Source organism: Canis lupus, chromosome 25 (assembly GCF_003254725.2).
Source record: "Canis lupus dingo isolate Sandy chromosome 25, ASM325472v2, whole genome shotgun sequence".
Lineage (NCBI taxonomy): Eukaryota > Metazoa > Chordata > Mammalia > Carnivora > Canidae > Canis > Canis lupus.
Window position 1 is genome coordinate 58,215 of NC_064267.1, and position 13,213 is coordinate 71,427.

General features: G+C 41.4%; 1 protein-coding gene across 1 annotated transcript; it reads right to left on the reverse strand.

The window, feature by feature from the left end:
• Nucleotides 1-601: 601 nt before the first annotated feature.
• NEK3 (NIMA related kinase 3) lies at nt 602-11,486 on the reverse strand. Its single transcript, XM_049101459.1, is given in 6 exon segments — nt 602-1,206; nt 1,596-1,855; nt 5,143-5,198; nt 7,881-7,967; nt 8,061-8,199; nt 9,336-11,486. Coding segments are annotated over 6 exon segments (789 nt in total). The 5' UTR covers nt 9,478-11,486; the 3' UTR covers nt 602-1,101.
• Nucleotides 11,487-13,213: the final 1,727 nt, after the last annotated feature.

Consider the following 13,213-nt stretch of genomic DNA (forward strand, 5'->3'; position numbering starts at 1 on the left):
ATGGTAAAACTATACTCAGCTACACCATTTTGAAACTTTTCTCAGACTTTTTGTTGTTGTTGTTATTGCCAAGCATTTTAAAACTAATTTCGCAGTACCCTGGCATATAGACAAAAGCTACAAAATGGTACCTAAGGTAAAATTAACACGAAAGCAAACTGTTGAAACAAAGGTAATGGCTACCCTCTGAGGAATGGAGAAAAGGCTGAATTATAAGACCGAAGGGTTTGCGTTACTAAGAAGGATATACATTCCTACAAAAACAACATTTAAAATTTAACTTCCAGAAAACGGTACAGTTTTTGAGTATCTCTTGTGGAGTATGTGACACTAAGATAATGGGCACCAAACAACAGAGGTTTGCAACATGTCCCTGCAGTGAGTGGATGATCTATTTCTATTTGTCTTCTCTCTTATTCTGCTTGTATCTACCATCTTCAGTGGATCTCTTCAGATGGAAAGTCTGAGTCACTGATGACAAAGGAAAAGGAACAAACTTATGGGCGCCTGGCTGGCTCAGTCGGTAGAGTATACAACAAAAATCTTGCTCTGAGGGTCGTAAGTTTGTGCCCCATGTTGGGCATCGAGTTTACTTAAAAAAAAAAAAAAAAAAAAGGAACAAAAATAGCTTTGAAAAAATTAAAAGATGACAACTTCCAAAGAGACAATAAATTACATTTGAAATTTGTTCAGGATTGACTAAATATATAAGGAAGTTTTGTGTAGCTATTACGTGGACAGTTTCAACTCTTGAAAAGGCTCTACTTTTTAAACTTTTGTTTACCAGATGGTTCTATGGGCACATGGGGATAATTCCTTAGAAGATTAACATTGCATTTTTGTGGTTAGATTCCTAGGCCAGGACACAGAAGCTTTCTACCTGACCAAAGGGAACATGGTACCAATAATGAAACAGAGGACAATCATTAAAATCTCCAAAGTAGGCTTTTTGATCTGTGGAAAACAAAATGTATAAGAATCAGTGCAGAATTACATCTGAAATATGCAATAAGAAAATTTTAATCTCAAGAGATCTCTGAAATTCTAGTAACTTGAAAATTATAGTTTTCTTTTTGGCTAAACTACATTTTAAAAGAAAATTTAACAAAAAGTAAGCTTTCTAAAATTCTTATCTTTTTTTCTTGGTGTATTATGCTTAGAATTTTTGGTTTCTTCTAATACCTGCTCGCTATATTCTGTGATGATCTGAAAATTTAAAGTAGAGAATTTAAAGATGCTGAGTACAAGTTTCTTTAGACACTGCCATAATGTCATTTAGTCAACATTCTTCCCCACAATCCTATTTATAGTTGAAAAATAGAAGTGCCATTTAGAAAATATCTACAATTTAGACACATAAATAGACGTTACTACATGTCTAGAAAAAGATCAGAAAGGTTATGCCAACTCTCCCTGTCAGTATTCTTGGAGAACAGCATTGTGTAAGGGAGAGGAGGAGGAAAAATAAGGTTTTCTTTTTGTGTGTACTTTTCTGCAATATTTGAATTTTTACAAGCATGTACTTCATGTTGTGTTTAAAAGATAACAAACCATTTGACCATACTTGAAAACTGCTCACAGTTGATCTATCATACCTCTGGGGGTAAGCACTTGCGGATAAGCCAAGCCAAAGAGCCTCTAGAGAGAAGTGTCATAGCAGAAGGGCGATGTGAGGGATTTCCTTTAAACATCTGCTTGATTAGATGCTGGAGTTCACAGGAGTACTGAGATGGCAATGGGCTCATGGACCCCTGACATATTTTGAGAATAAGACTTTTCCAGCTATTTGCCTGAACTAAAAAGTAAAGCTGAATTGTAAGAGCAGAGACAAGGCAAGAGTTGAAGAAATGACCAGCTCAACTGAATTCTTATGAATTAATTTAATTTTCTAAGAATATCTGCTACCTGGTCATTTTTCTTCCCAGAGAAGTCCTTCAGGTACTATTTGAAATCTTAACAGTAGGTTCAGAAGGAAGGTAAATGTAAATAATGCAAAACTTCCCCATCTAGATAAAGTCTTAGCACCTGTAATCAATGTGTTTGCAGATACAAATTTTTCACATATTTTAAAAATCAAAGTAAAATACACATGTAGCTTTTTAAGAAGTCAATTGAACTAACAGGCTTTTCAACCATTTGCTTCATTCCTCCCCAGAAGCCCCTAGGCCTGCTCCCCCTGTGATATGCACTCCAGAATGTTCCAGCTTTAAACTTCTACTGCCAAATCCTTTTTACCTTTCTCGTCATCAAAGGAGCTATTAAAATTTGACAAGCAATAGAATGGGATACAAAATGACATGCCAGGATAACATTTAAAAAAATCTTCACTGAAAAAAAAAAACTTCACTGTATAGTAAACATTGAAATTAACATTAGATGTTAGTTAGCCTTGGTAATACTTATGTAAGAACATGTTGGCATTCTGCCTTGGAAGTACACTACCCTACTAACAAAATACGCAAGTGAAGATATGAAAAAGGAAAAAAATCAACATATAACAAAGGAAAAATTCAGGTGAAAAATAAGATTGAATCTTGTCTCAGGTGTTTCAAACATTATATTAGGTTTCTACATTTCCTAAAGGTTTGAGTACTGCTTTTGCCTCAAAGTAGATGAGAGAACAGATTGTTTGCCAAATATCAGCGCACTATATGCCTTAATTCTTATTCCTGCTAGAAAAAAATAAGAACATGTATATAAAAGTTCACAAAAAAGACAAAATCAGGGGAATAAAGAATATAATCATAAATAAGTTACTGAATTTTAAAAATAATCTTATCTGTATATGACAGTGGTTCTCCACTTGGACTGTACATTAGAATCAGCTGTTTTAAAGATTCAGTTATTTGAGAGACAGACCGAGAGCAGGCATGAGCAGGGAGAAAAGCAGACTCCAAGCTGAGCGCCGGGAGCCCTACACAAGGGCTTGATCTCATGATTCTTAGATCATGACCTAGTGCTAAAACCAAGAGTCAGGCGCTCAACCAACTGAGCCACCCAGGCACCCCTGGAATCGATTGTTTTAAAATACACTAGTGTCCAGGACACCCTCAGGGATTTCTTTTTTTAAAAAAATATTTTATTTATTCGAGAGAGAGAGAGGCAGAGACACAGGCAGACAGAGAAGCAGACTCCGTGCCAGGAGCCCGATGCAGGACTCGATCCCAGGACTCCAGGATCACGCCCTGGGCCAAAGGCAGGCACTAAACTGCTGAGCCACCCAGGGATCCCAGGGATCTCAATTCAATTACTGTGACATGGGCCCTGGCATTGCCATTTTGTAGTCTCCCAAGTTGTTCTATTGATACAGCTGGCATTATAAACCATGCACATTCAAGGAAGATAGCATATGGCTTCAGTTAAGTGCCTTTCACCTGGTGGTGGTGAAGGTTTTTTTCTCCATCACCCATTCTCCTACCTCTCAAGCACATCTGTAAAGACGCTTGCTGGGGGTGTGTGGGATAGGCGAAACAGGTGGAGTGGATTAAGAGGCACAGACTTCCAAGTATAAAATAAATAAGTCTCGAGGATGAAAAGTACAGTCCGATAGTCAATATCAGAATAACATCGTATGTGATAGATGGTAACTATGGTTACAGTGAGCATTCTGTAATGTACAAAAGTTTTGAATCACTATATCATGCACCTGAAACTAACATAATACTCTAGGTCAACCATATTTCAATTAAAATTTAAAAATGAAAAAATGCTTGATTAGAGCCAAATTTTAATCTGTGCCCAAAGGACAGAAATTATTTCTATGCAAAGCTACAAATAAGGATGAGTAGTATGTTCTGTGTAATAAATAACTGCTAAATAAACAGGCAAGTTATTTAACCTCTTTTTTGCTAAATTATTTCTGAAAATATCTTGAAAAAATAAATGTTAAGATAATTTTTTCCACAACAGCCCAAAGGTGAAAATAATCCAAATGTCCAACAACAGATGAATGGATAAACAAAACAAGGTATAGGGAAGCCCCGGTGGCTCAGCGGTTTAGCGCCGCCTCAGCCCAGGGCATGATCCCAGGTCAGGCTCTCTGCATGGAGCCTGCTTCTCCCTCTGCCTGTGTCTCTGCCTCTCTCTCTCTCTCTCTCTGTGTCTCTCATGAATAAATAAATAAAATCTTTTTAAAAAATTAAAAAAAAAACAAGGTATAAACACAGAATGGAATAATTATCCTATCAAAGAAAGGAATGAAATTCTGACACATGCTACAACATGGATAAATCTTAAAAAAATTATGCCACATGAAATAAGCCAGACACAAAGGGAAAAGTACTCTGTAATTCCAATTATATGAAATATCTAGAATATGCATATTCACAGAGACAGAAAGTGGATTAGAAGTTACTAGGGGCTGGAGGGGAAGGATGTGGATTGGAAGCTATTGTTTAAATTTTAGGACAGTGGAAAAGCTTTGCAAATAGGGACTAGTGATGATTATACAATATTGCAAAGTAATGCCCCTCAAAATGGTTAAAATGGGGAATTTAATGTTATATATATATATATATTACCAACATAAAAAAACTGAGAATAGTGAAAAAAAGAAGGGAGGGAGGAAAGGAAAGGTAGGCAAGCTAAATATAAAACCACAGAAACTAAATAATAGATATATTTCCCTTAGTATATGCTACAAAAGGGGCTGAAGGCAAAAGTGACACCCATGGAAACAGGCATGCATTCATCTCTTAGAAGGTGGAGGAGGCTCAGTAACAGATCCTGAGACTGAAAACGAAGCAAGCTACTCCATACCATTTACTCAGACTTTTATGGAGGGTAATTACCGACAGGGTGGATGAGTGGGGGGGGGGGGGGGGGGGGGGGGCGGGGGGCAAAGCCGGCAGAGGAATCCAGGGCACTACATGGCTATTTTCGGCCCTAGTCTCCACCCCTTCTCTGAAACTATCTAGACCTTAACTCCCAGCTTTTCTGGAGGCAGGGGCACGGTGGGGAGGTCACAAGGTAGTTATCTGTGAGCCAGAGGGAAGAACAAGATGGAAGGCCAGAGACGGAGTCAATGCTCTGCACTCCTACATCATCCCAGGGAAGCAAACTGCCAAGTGGAATCTGGCACATTACTAAGGACTTTGCCAGATATGACAAGGAGCTGCCTTTTCCATTTTGCACACCATACTTACTGGATGCTTAAGGGTACAAGTTCATACAGAATGCATCCCAAGGATCAGATGTCACTGGAAGCATAAAGAAGCAATGGAATGACAAATGGGTTATGAGTGATTATATGAAATATAAAAAAAATCAAAAATGAAAAATTACCTTTAATAAGAATAAATAGCACAAGTAATTTCTAGTTACTAACATAAAATAAATGGTAAGTGTGGTCTAATACGTAGATACTTACTAACAGTAATGGTCACAGTAAAACTCTCTGCTCTCCAGCCTCTATCTCTCTATATCAGGGTGATTCGGGTATCATTTCAGTAGCATTTGGTACAGGACTGAATATTTGCGGGCTCAGACTGGCAGAGCTGGAAGGACTGTAGAAGTCATGCAGTGCAGTGTGCACCGAGGTCATCCATGCACAACCCCAGGCTGTTGATCACACTTCCTGATAAACAGGTCTCTACCCCAGGCACAGCCTGTGCCCCTGTTGGATGGCTCTACGGGATAGTGATCTTCCTTATCATAAGCCAAGATGTGTCTTCTGGAAACCCTTGCCATGCCCTGAGTTACCTGTACATTCCCAAACACAGAGAAAAAAAACTACTCATACTTCCACAAAATAGTTCTTCAAAAATCGTAAGAAGATTCTATGGTTTGCCCCATACACCTACCTTCCTCCATACTAAGCATTCTCATTTCCTCACAACCAGCTGTCATGCCCCAGACTTTTAGTATGTGACAATCTCTCCATTTTAATTAATGGCTTTAATCAACTGTTAAAACCAACTTTTGATTTTTTAAAATTTCAAAGCTAGAGAAAAGTCAGTGTCCATGTGCTCTTAGAGTCCCCTATTGTTAACATTTGCCACATCTGTGAGCTGTTGCCCTCTTCCATATATATATCTGAACCTCTTTAAATAAAGACTGCAGACCCCCAAGACCTTACTCCTAAATGCGTCAGGATGATCTCCTAAGAGCAAGGATATTCTTCCTCATAAACCTAATACCATTGTCACATCCAAGAAAGTTAAACTTAATCCAATATTATTGAATATCTGTCCAAACTCAAATTCCCCCTATCGTCCCAGTAAGTTCCTTTATTGGGACAGCTACTCTGTCCCCAATTCACTCCAATTTTATTTTATTTTTTTATTCAAATTCAGTATTAGTTTCAGAAGTATAGGTCAGTGATTCATTAGTCTTATATAACACCCTGTGCTCATTACATCACCTGCCCTCCATCACCCAGTTACCCCATCCCACCCACGACCCACGATTCCAGCCCCAATTCACTCAATTTTACTATTAAAAGAACCAATTCAGTAGGGATTATCATACCCTTTTCAGAAACCAACCACGCAGAGGGTAAGATAAGCGAGCCTTTAGGTGTTTCTACTTTTAAGAATTCATGCCAAGAATGTGTTACAAAATAATGACCTATTTATGCACAACAGGTATGTTAATCACAACACTGTTTATGATACTGAAAATTGGAAATATATCATTAGAGGAACAATATTTTTTTTTGCAAGGATGTCTTATTTATTTTCTTTTTTCTTTTTTTTTCATTTTTTAATAATAAATTTATTTTTATTGGTGTTCAATTTGCCAACATACAGAATAACACCCAGTGCTCATCTCGTCAAGTGCCCACCTCAGTGCCCGCCACCCAGTCACCCCCACCCCCCGCCCTCCTCCCCTTCCACCACCCCTAGTTCATTTCCCAGAGTTAGGAGTCTTCCATGTTCTGTCTCCCTTTCTGATATTTCCCACTTATTTTTTCTAGAGGAACATATTTTTGAAGAGTTTAAATATGTGGTGGTAAAAAAAAACAACAACAGAATACCAGTTGTACGTAGAATACATAAACTGGGTTTAGAGGGGAAAGCAAATGGATGGAGAAAACACCAAAATGTCATTAATATCAGTGAAAAAGTAGGTGGTTGCCATATCCCTTCATGTATACCTCTATATTTCCAATACATCCCCTGCTCACCCACTGTATTAATGGGCACATTATTACGTATATTCAGAAAAATATTGTTTTAACTCATAAGGCCTTCGTACTGTCTTCTTATAATTAATTAATCTAGTAGTCAAGTACTGGTTAGCCAGTCCTGTAAATATTAACTCACTGACATAATCCAGTGGTTTCCAAATTTTGCTGCACATTGGAATCACTTGGTGATCCTGGAATATTACTGATGCTTCCTTCCCTGCACCCCAGACATTCCGATCATTCTGATACAACTGGTAGGGTTGCAACCTATGCTTTGGGTTTTTTTTTTTTTTTTAAGATTTTATTTATTCATTCATGAGAGACACACACATAGAGGCAGAGACACAGGCAGAGGGAGAAGCAGGCTCCATGCAGAGAGCCTGACGTGGGACTGGATCCCCAGTCCCCAAGATCACTCCCCAGGCTGAAGGCGGCACCAAACCATGGAGCCACCTGGGCTGTGCATGCTTTAGGATTTTTAAAAGTGAGAGAAGCAGAATGTGTGAATCAGTCATGTCATTCATATCATACTGTCCCTAGAAATGACTAGCCTTTCCTTCAGCTTTTACATTTAGCTCCTTTCAGCTCTGATTAAAACAGTTGGAAAACTATGACTTTCATCTAGAAGCCTGGGCATTTAGATTCTCTTTCAAATATAGTTTTCAAAAACCATACTTCACCTGAAGGCTACACTGCCTGTCACCAAGCAGTCATGCTTGGTACTCATTATAACAAGTAAGTCGTTACTTACCTTTTATTATTATAAGGCATGTTTTCCCAAATTTCTGGGGGCACGTAATAAGGTGTTCCCACGTATGTACAAGCAAACACCATAGGACTAAAACCATAAAAAGGCAAAACATGATTACAGAGCATTCCTGAATAATGGACGTTTTGATGGCTGTCACTACTACAGAATAGATGTACATACTTGGACAGAAGACAGGCAGATCCAAAATCTCCCAGTTTTACTTTTCCATTTTGGGTGAGGAAGATATTCTGCATTAAAAAAGAGGAGCTCAGATTATGTCTAGCATCATTCACACCGAAGGCAGAGATCTCCAGAGAAGCTGTCTCTCAATGCCTGCTGATGAGGGAGATTTAAGGATAGAGATGCTGACAGCTGAGTCCCAGAGTGGAACATAAAAGAACAAGATACCCTCTTGACAGCTACATATTCCCCTGCTTGGGAATTCAGGATTACAGCTTAGAAATCAAACAAGTGAGCTTAAGACTGTATCAGCAGACCCTAATGGACGGCCTGGGCCCCTGGGTCAGGGACTCCATGTGGCAGGTTCAGGTACAGTCTTAGCACTCACTCAGAGAGGCTGGGACATAGTAACATACATGAGTAAAGAGATTTAATAGTCTTTCTCAGGTAGTACCTTACCTGACTTGTATAAATATTATGTTAACAAATGTTTCTAGGCTAAATAAAAATGTCCCAAAAGAAAACAAAATAACACAGAAAAAAAGAGTGGAATAGTTTTTGTTTCTGTTTTTGCTTATTTAGGCCCCAAAAGGTATTCCACTTACTTTGGACTTGCAAATTCACAGGCCCACCTGGACCTACTCAACCAGAAACTTGGAGGTGGGGCCCAGCAATCTGTGTTTTAACCTCCAGATGACTTTGAAGCACACTTGAGAATCAGTAAAAGAGGTCAAGAACATAGTGGAGAAATAAATACTTAGAATTCTGAGAATCTCATTAAAATGTATTTTTAAAAAATTGATAAGACATTATTAAGCAGCCTCCATGGCACAGATTCTTTCCTGTGACAACTCTGATAAACAAGGATAAGGCAGTACCTTCCTCATCTTCCAGGGAAATAAAACCCAGAGCTGATCCACAGAATAGCTTCCCTGATAACAAAAATTAGCATTTTAAGTTTTTGCTCTTCATTGTATTTTTATGCTCCATTTTCATTAATATGGCACCTAAGTTGCTTCTGCTGAGGCTTCCTACCCTCTTAGGTATGCAAAGTTGGAATTACAAATTGGTCATTGAGATAAAAGTAAACAGCAATTGCCACCTGGACTATTTTTCTCCCTTTTTATTAATTACAATATCCTAAAATCCATATAGAATATATCAAGACCTTATAAAGCTAATGAATAAACCTATTACATCTTTTGTTCAAAAGAACAATTCCATGTTAAATATCAAGAACTGATTTTCCTGAACCAGTGAGTGTACACTTTCAACATGAGCTAACTGCTTCAGCAGTAACCTTGGGAAGCCTTATTTCATTCATGGCAAACATGTGATCACTGTTTTCTTGTTGAACCAAAAGGGCTGTGCTGACGGAGCCCTCTCCGATCACTCTCAGGACCATGTAGCCATCCATGCTGGGGCACCACGCAGCCCGGCTCCACGGACACAGACACTAGGATCTCTCCCAAACTGTGTTCAAAATCAGAAACGTTGAGAATTAAATTTAGTTTCAAAAGGCAGAATTAAGTCAAAGTAGCTCTAATCACCACAATAGGACAACGGCAATTTATTCCTTTATTGCCTGAACACGTAGACCTTCAGGACCTACACAAGTTTTTATAATTCTGAAAAAAAAAAAAAATTTACTAACCGTACTGCATTTATCAAAATATCCGCATATAAGTGGCCCCGTGCAGTTCAAACCTGTGTTGTTCGAGGGTGGTTTGTATCTTTCAATGCCAGAGGCAGTTTTTCAGCACCGCACTTTGACCTCTCATGGTCCCTGCCATCACACATGCCCCAAACAGATGGGACCTCAGACCTCTATAAATGTAGGGGGATGAGCCTTACAGAAAGTTGTGCTAGCATATGGCAGAACTATCCACAGGAGTTAGGAAAATGATATTTAACTGAAGCCTGAAGGATGAATGGAATTTGGCTAGGCAACAAGCAGCAGGCAAGAGTGATGTAAGCTGAGGGGCTGGCATATCTAAGAGCAAGAGACTGTGTTCGGTTCAGGGAATTGAAAGAGGACTGTAACAGACTGGTGAGACAGACAGGGTCTTATCTGAAGGCCACTGTAAGTCAAGTTCAGGTTGTTGGATTTTATCCTTGGGGTAATTAATGTGCTGCCTCTGAAGACAAGAGCATATTAGAAAAATCACTCACTCTGGCTGCAGAGCAAATGGACTGCACACTTGACGGGGCAGGAGGGCCAGACTCCTGAAGCAACAGAAAAGGCAGGAAAATGATGAGGAGTGGAATGGGTGGTGGCAATGGGGATGAAGAAAATGAGGAGAAAATATGTAGAAAGAATTGGTAGGATTTATGGGGGACAAGCAGAAAGAAAACGACAAGACAGACCTCCCAGGTTGCCAGTGTAAACTGAGTGAATGATGATACCATTCCTTGAGAGGAAGGAAAAGCACAATGGCTGTGTGTGTGTGTGTGTGTGTGTGTGTGTGTGTGTTTAATTTTCCTGGCAGTGGGAATGTGGCAGGGGTGGGGAATGGCCTCTGAAGGGAGGCATGTGTTCCTTTTGGGACATGTGGATTTGGAAGTGCCCAAGATTAATAAGAGATAAGCAGAGTCTTTGAACTTCAGTCTTCCTTCCTGTATTTCCTGGATGAAGCAGCTAGCTGGATTAGTTCATAGGTAAAGGAGACTGAATAAAAGTTCCTAACACTTTGCCGGGTACAGAGAAGGCCCTGGTGAAATGGCAGCTATTGGTATTATTAAAAACCTTAGCAACATTGCAGGAAAAACCCCACTGGAATGAATTAACTTAATTTTCAGAAAGCTTACTTGCGTGTGTGTTTTTTAATCACACCACAAAGAATTATGAGGCACAGAGAGCATGGCAGATAGAGCAAAAATCACAATCCAAAATACATACTACAGCAACCTGTAAAATGCCGTTTGTATTCATGTGTATGATAGAATCACATGGCATCTCTATAATTAATTTTTCCATATTAACCAAATTAGATGCATTGTGTTCAATAACAATTCAAGAACAGTCAGGTCTTGAGGGACCTGGGTAGCTCAGTCGGTTAAGCATCTGCCTTACACTCAGGGCATGCATAACCCCGAGGTCCTGGGATGAAGCCCCCAACGGGGAGCCTGCTTCTGCCTCTGCCTCTGCCGCTGCCCCTACCTCCTGCTCATGCGCTCATTCCTGCTCTTTCTCTCAAATAAATAAATACAATCTTAAAAAAAAAAAAAGTCAGGTCTTTCAGTATATGTAGGGATCTGAAAGAAAGTTATTTGCCACTGTTGTCACTTACCCTTGGTATTACCCGACTTAAGGAGGCCAAGTTTTCCCATGTTTCTATCCTTTTATTCTTCAGGGTCTTTAGTCCATGTAATGGGCAGGAATCAATAAGCAAGATCAACCACTGACTTTTCTTAGCTGAAAACCAATACTATTTGGCCCCGTTACTCAGTATGACACCCATAGGCTCAGTAAAAGATCTGCATGTGCTGAGTGTGACAGTCTGTTTGCAGGCCTCTCCCGATCAAAAGCCAGGGAAGTGGTTTGGAAATAGTCAGGAGTGGGAGCGGGGAGGGAAACCTCAGCGCGTGAGCTCGGAGGCGGCACCGGGTGCCCACGGCCCTGCTGCGGGAGCGCCCGCGCCGCCGCCAGGCCCCCGCTAGGCCCCCGCTGCCGGCACCTGCGCCCCGCCGGGCGCCCAGAGGGCCGGAGGCCGCGGCGGGGGTCCTGCGGCGCGGAGAGCGGGTCTCCCGGCGCCCCCACCGCGCGAGGGCGTCGCCCGCCCGCCCGAGTCCCGGCCGCCGCCGCCAGCCCCGCTCCCGCCCGCAGAGGCCCGGCGCCAGGTCGAGGAGCCGCTCGCCGGCTTCCCGCGCCCCCGGAGTCGGCCGCAGCGGCCCCGGCGAGCGCGCTCCCGCCGGGCGGGCCGGCCGGTCGTCCCTCGGGCTGCCGGCGACGGAAGGTCCCCGGGTTGGGCGGGAGGCGCTGTAATCGGAGTAGCCGGGCCTACGAAGGACGCGTTTTAAAACCCTGACTCCTTGACTCCCTAGAACAATGCCAGTGATACTGAAGGGAAGTGTCTCCCCGCAACAAGAGTTTTGTCTCCAGTTTAAGCCAACAGCTCGTATAGCTAAGTTTCTCGGGCTCAGCACTCCCCTTGTTAGCTGCGGGACCCCGGGCAAGTGTGGAGGGCGGAACAGTGAGTGCCCCCACCCCTATCCCCGCCCCAGAGATTGTCCACATCCTTCTCCCCGGAAATTGCGGATGTTAGGTTCCAGGGCAAAGGGCTGTTAAGACTGCAGGTGGAATTAAGGTTGCCAATCAGCTAACTAAAATGTGGAGATGACTGGATTCTCCAGGTGGGCCCAGTGTGATGGATGGCAAGGGCCCCTCCAAGTGGATGAGGGTAGGGTGGTGGTCAGAGAGACATTTCAAGATGGAGGACCCTGCCACCAGCCAAGGAATGCAGGAGGCCTTAAAGAAGCTGGAAAAGAGGTCGCCTGTGTGGCTCAGTTAATTGTCTGCCTTCTATTCAGGACAGGGTCCTGGGAGATCCAGCTGGCATCAGGCTCCCTGCTCAGTAGGGAGTCGGCTTCTCCCTCTCCCCTCCCCCATCCTCTTTCTTTTGCTCTCTCATATAAATGACTTTTTAAAAAAGGGCTGGAAAAGGCCAGGAAACAAATTGCCCCCTTGAACTTCCAGAAGAAAGACAATTCTGCTTATACCTTTACTACAGTGAGATCCAATCCAGACTTCTGATTTGCAGAAGAGAGTACATTTGTGTTGTTTTCAGCCACTAAATTTATGATTATTACAGCAGCAAGTCTAAGAAACCTAGACAGAAACTTAGACAAGCAAGGTTCTAGTTCCTACCTTGTAGGAATACTGTGAAAGTCAAAATGGATATATATTAGAATATATATATATATTTAGAGCAACTTCTGGTTGAACCTATAAGTGGTGAACGTGTTCACCATAACACGGCAGAGTTATGTGATTAATCTGAGGTGTAGTGATTAGAGCAGGGCCTCTGGAGTATCATGTTCTTTCTGAATGGTCAACATTTGCAGTATCCGCACTGCTTGGTTTCAATTAAAGAAACAAACAAAAACTACTATACATGCCTATGCCTAGAATGCTGCTACGAGCTTGTTTCCAT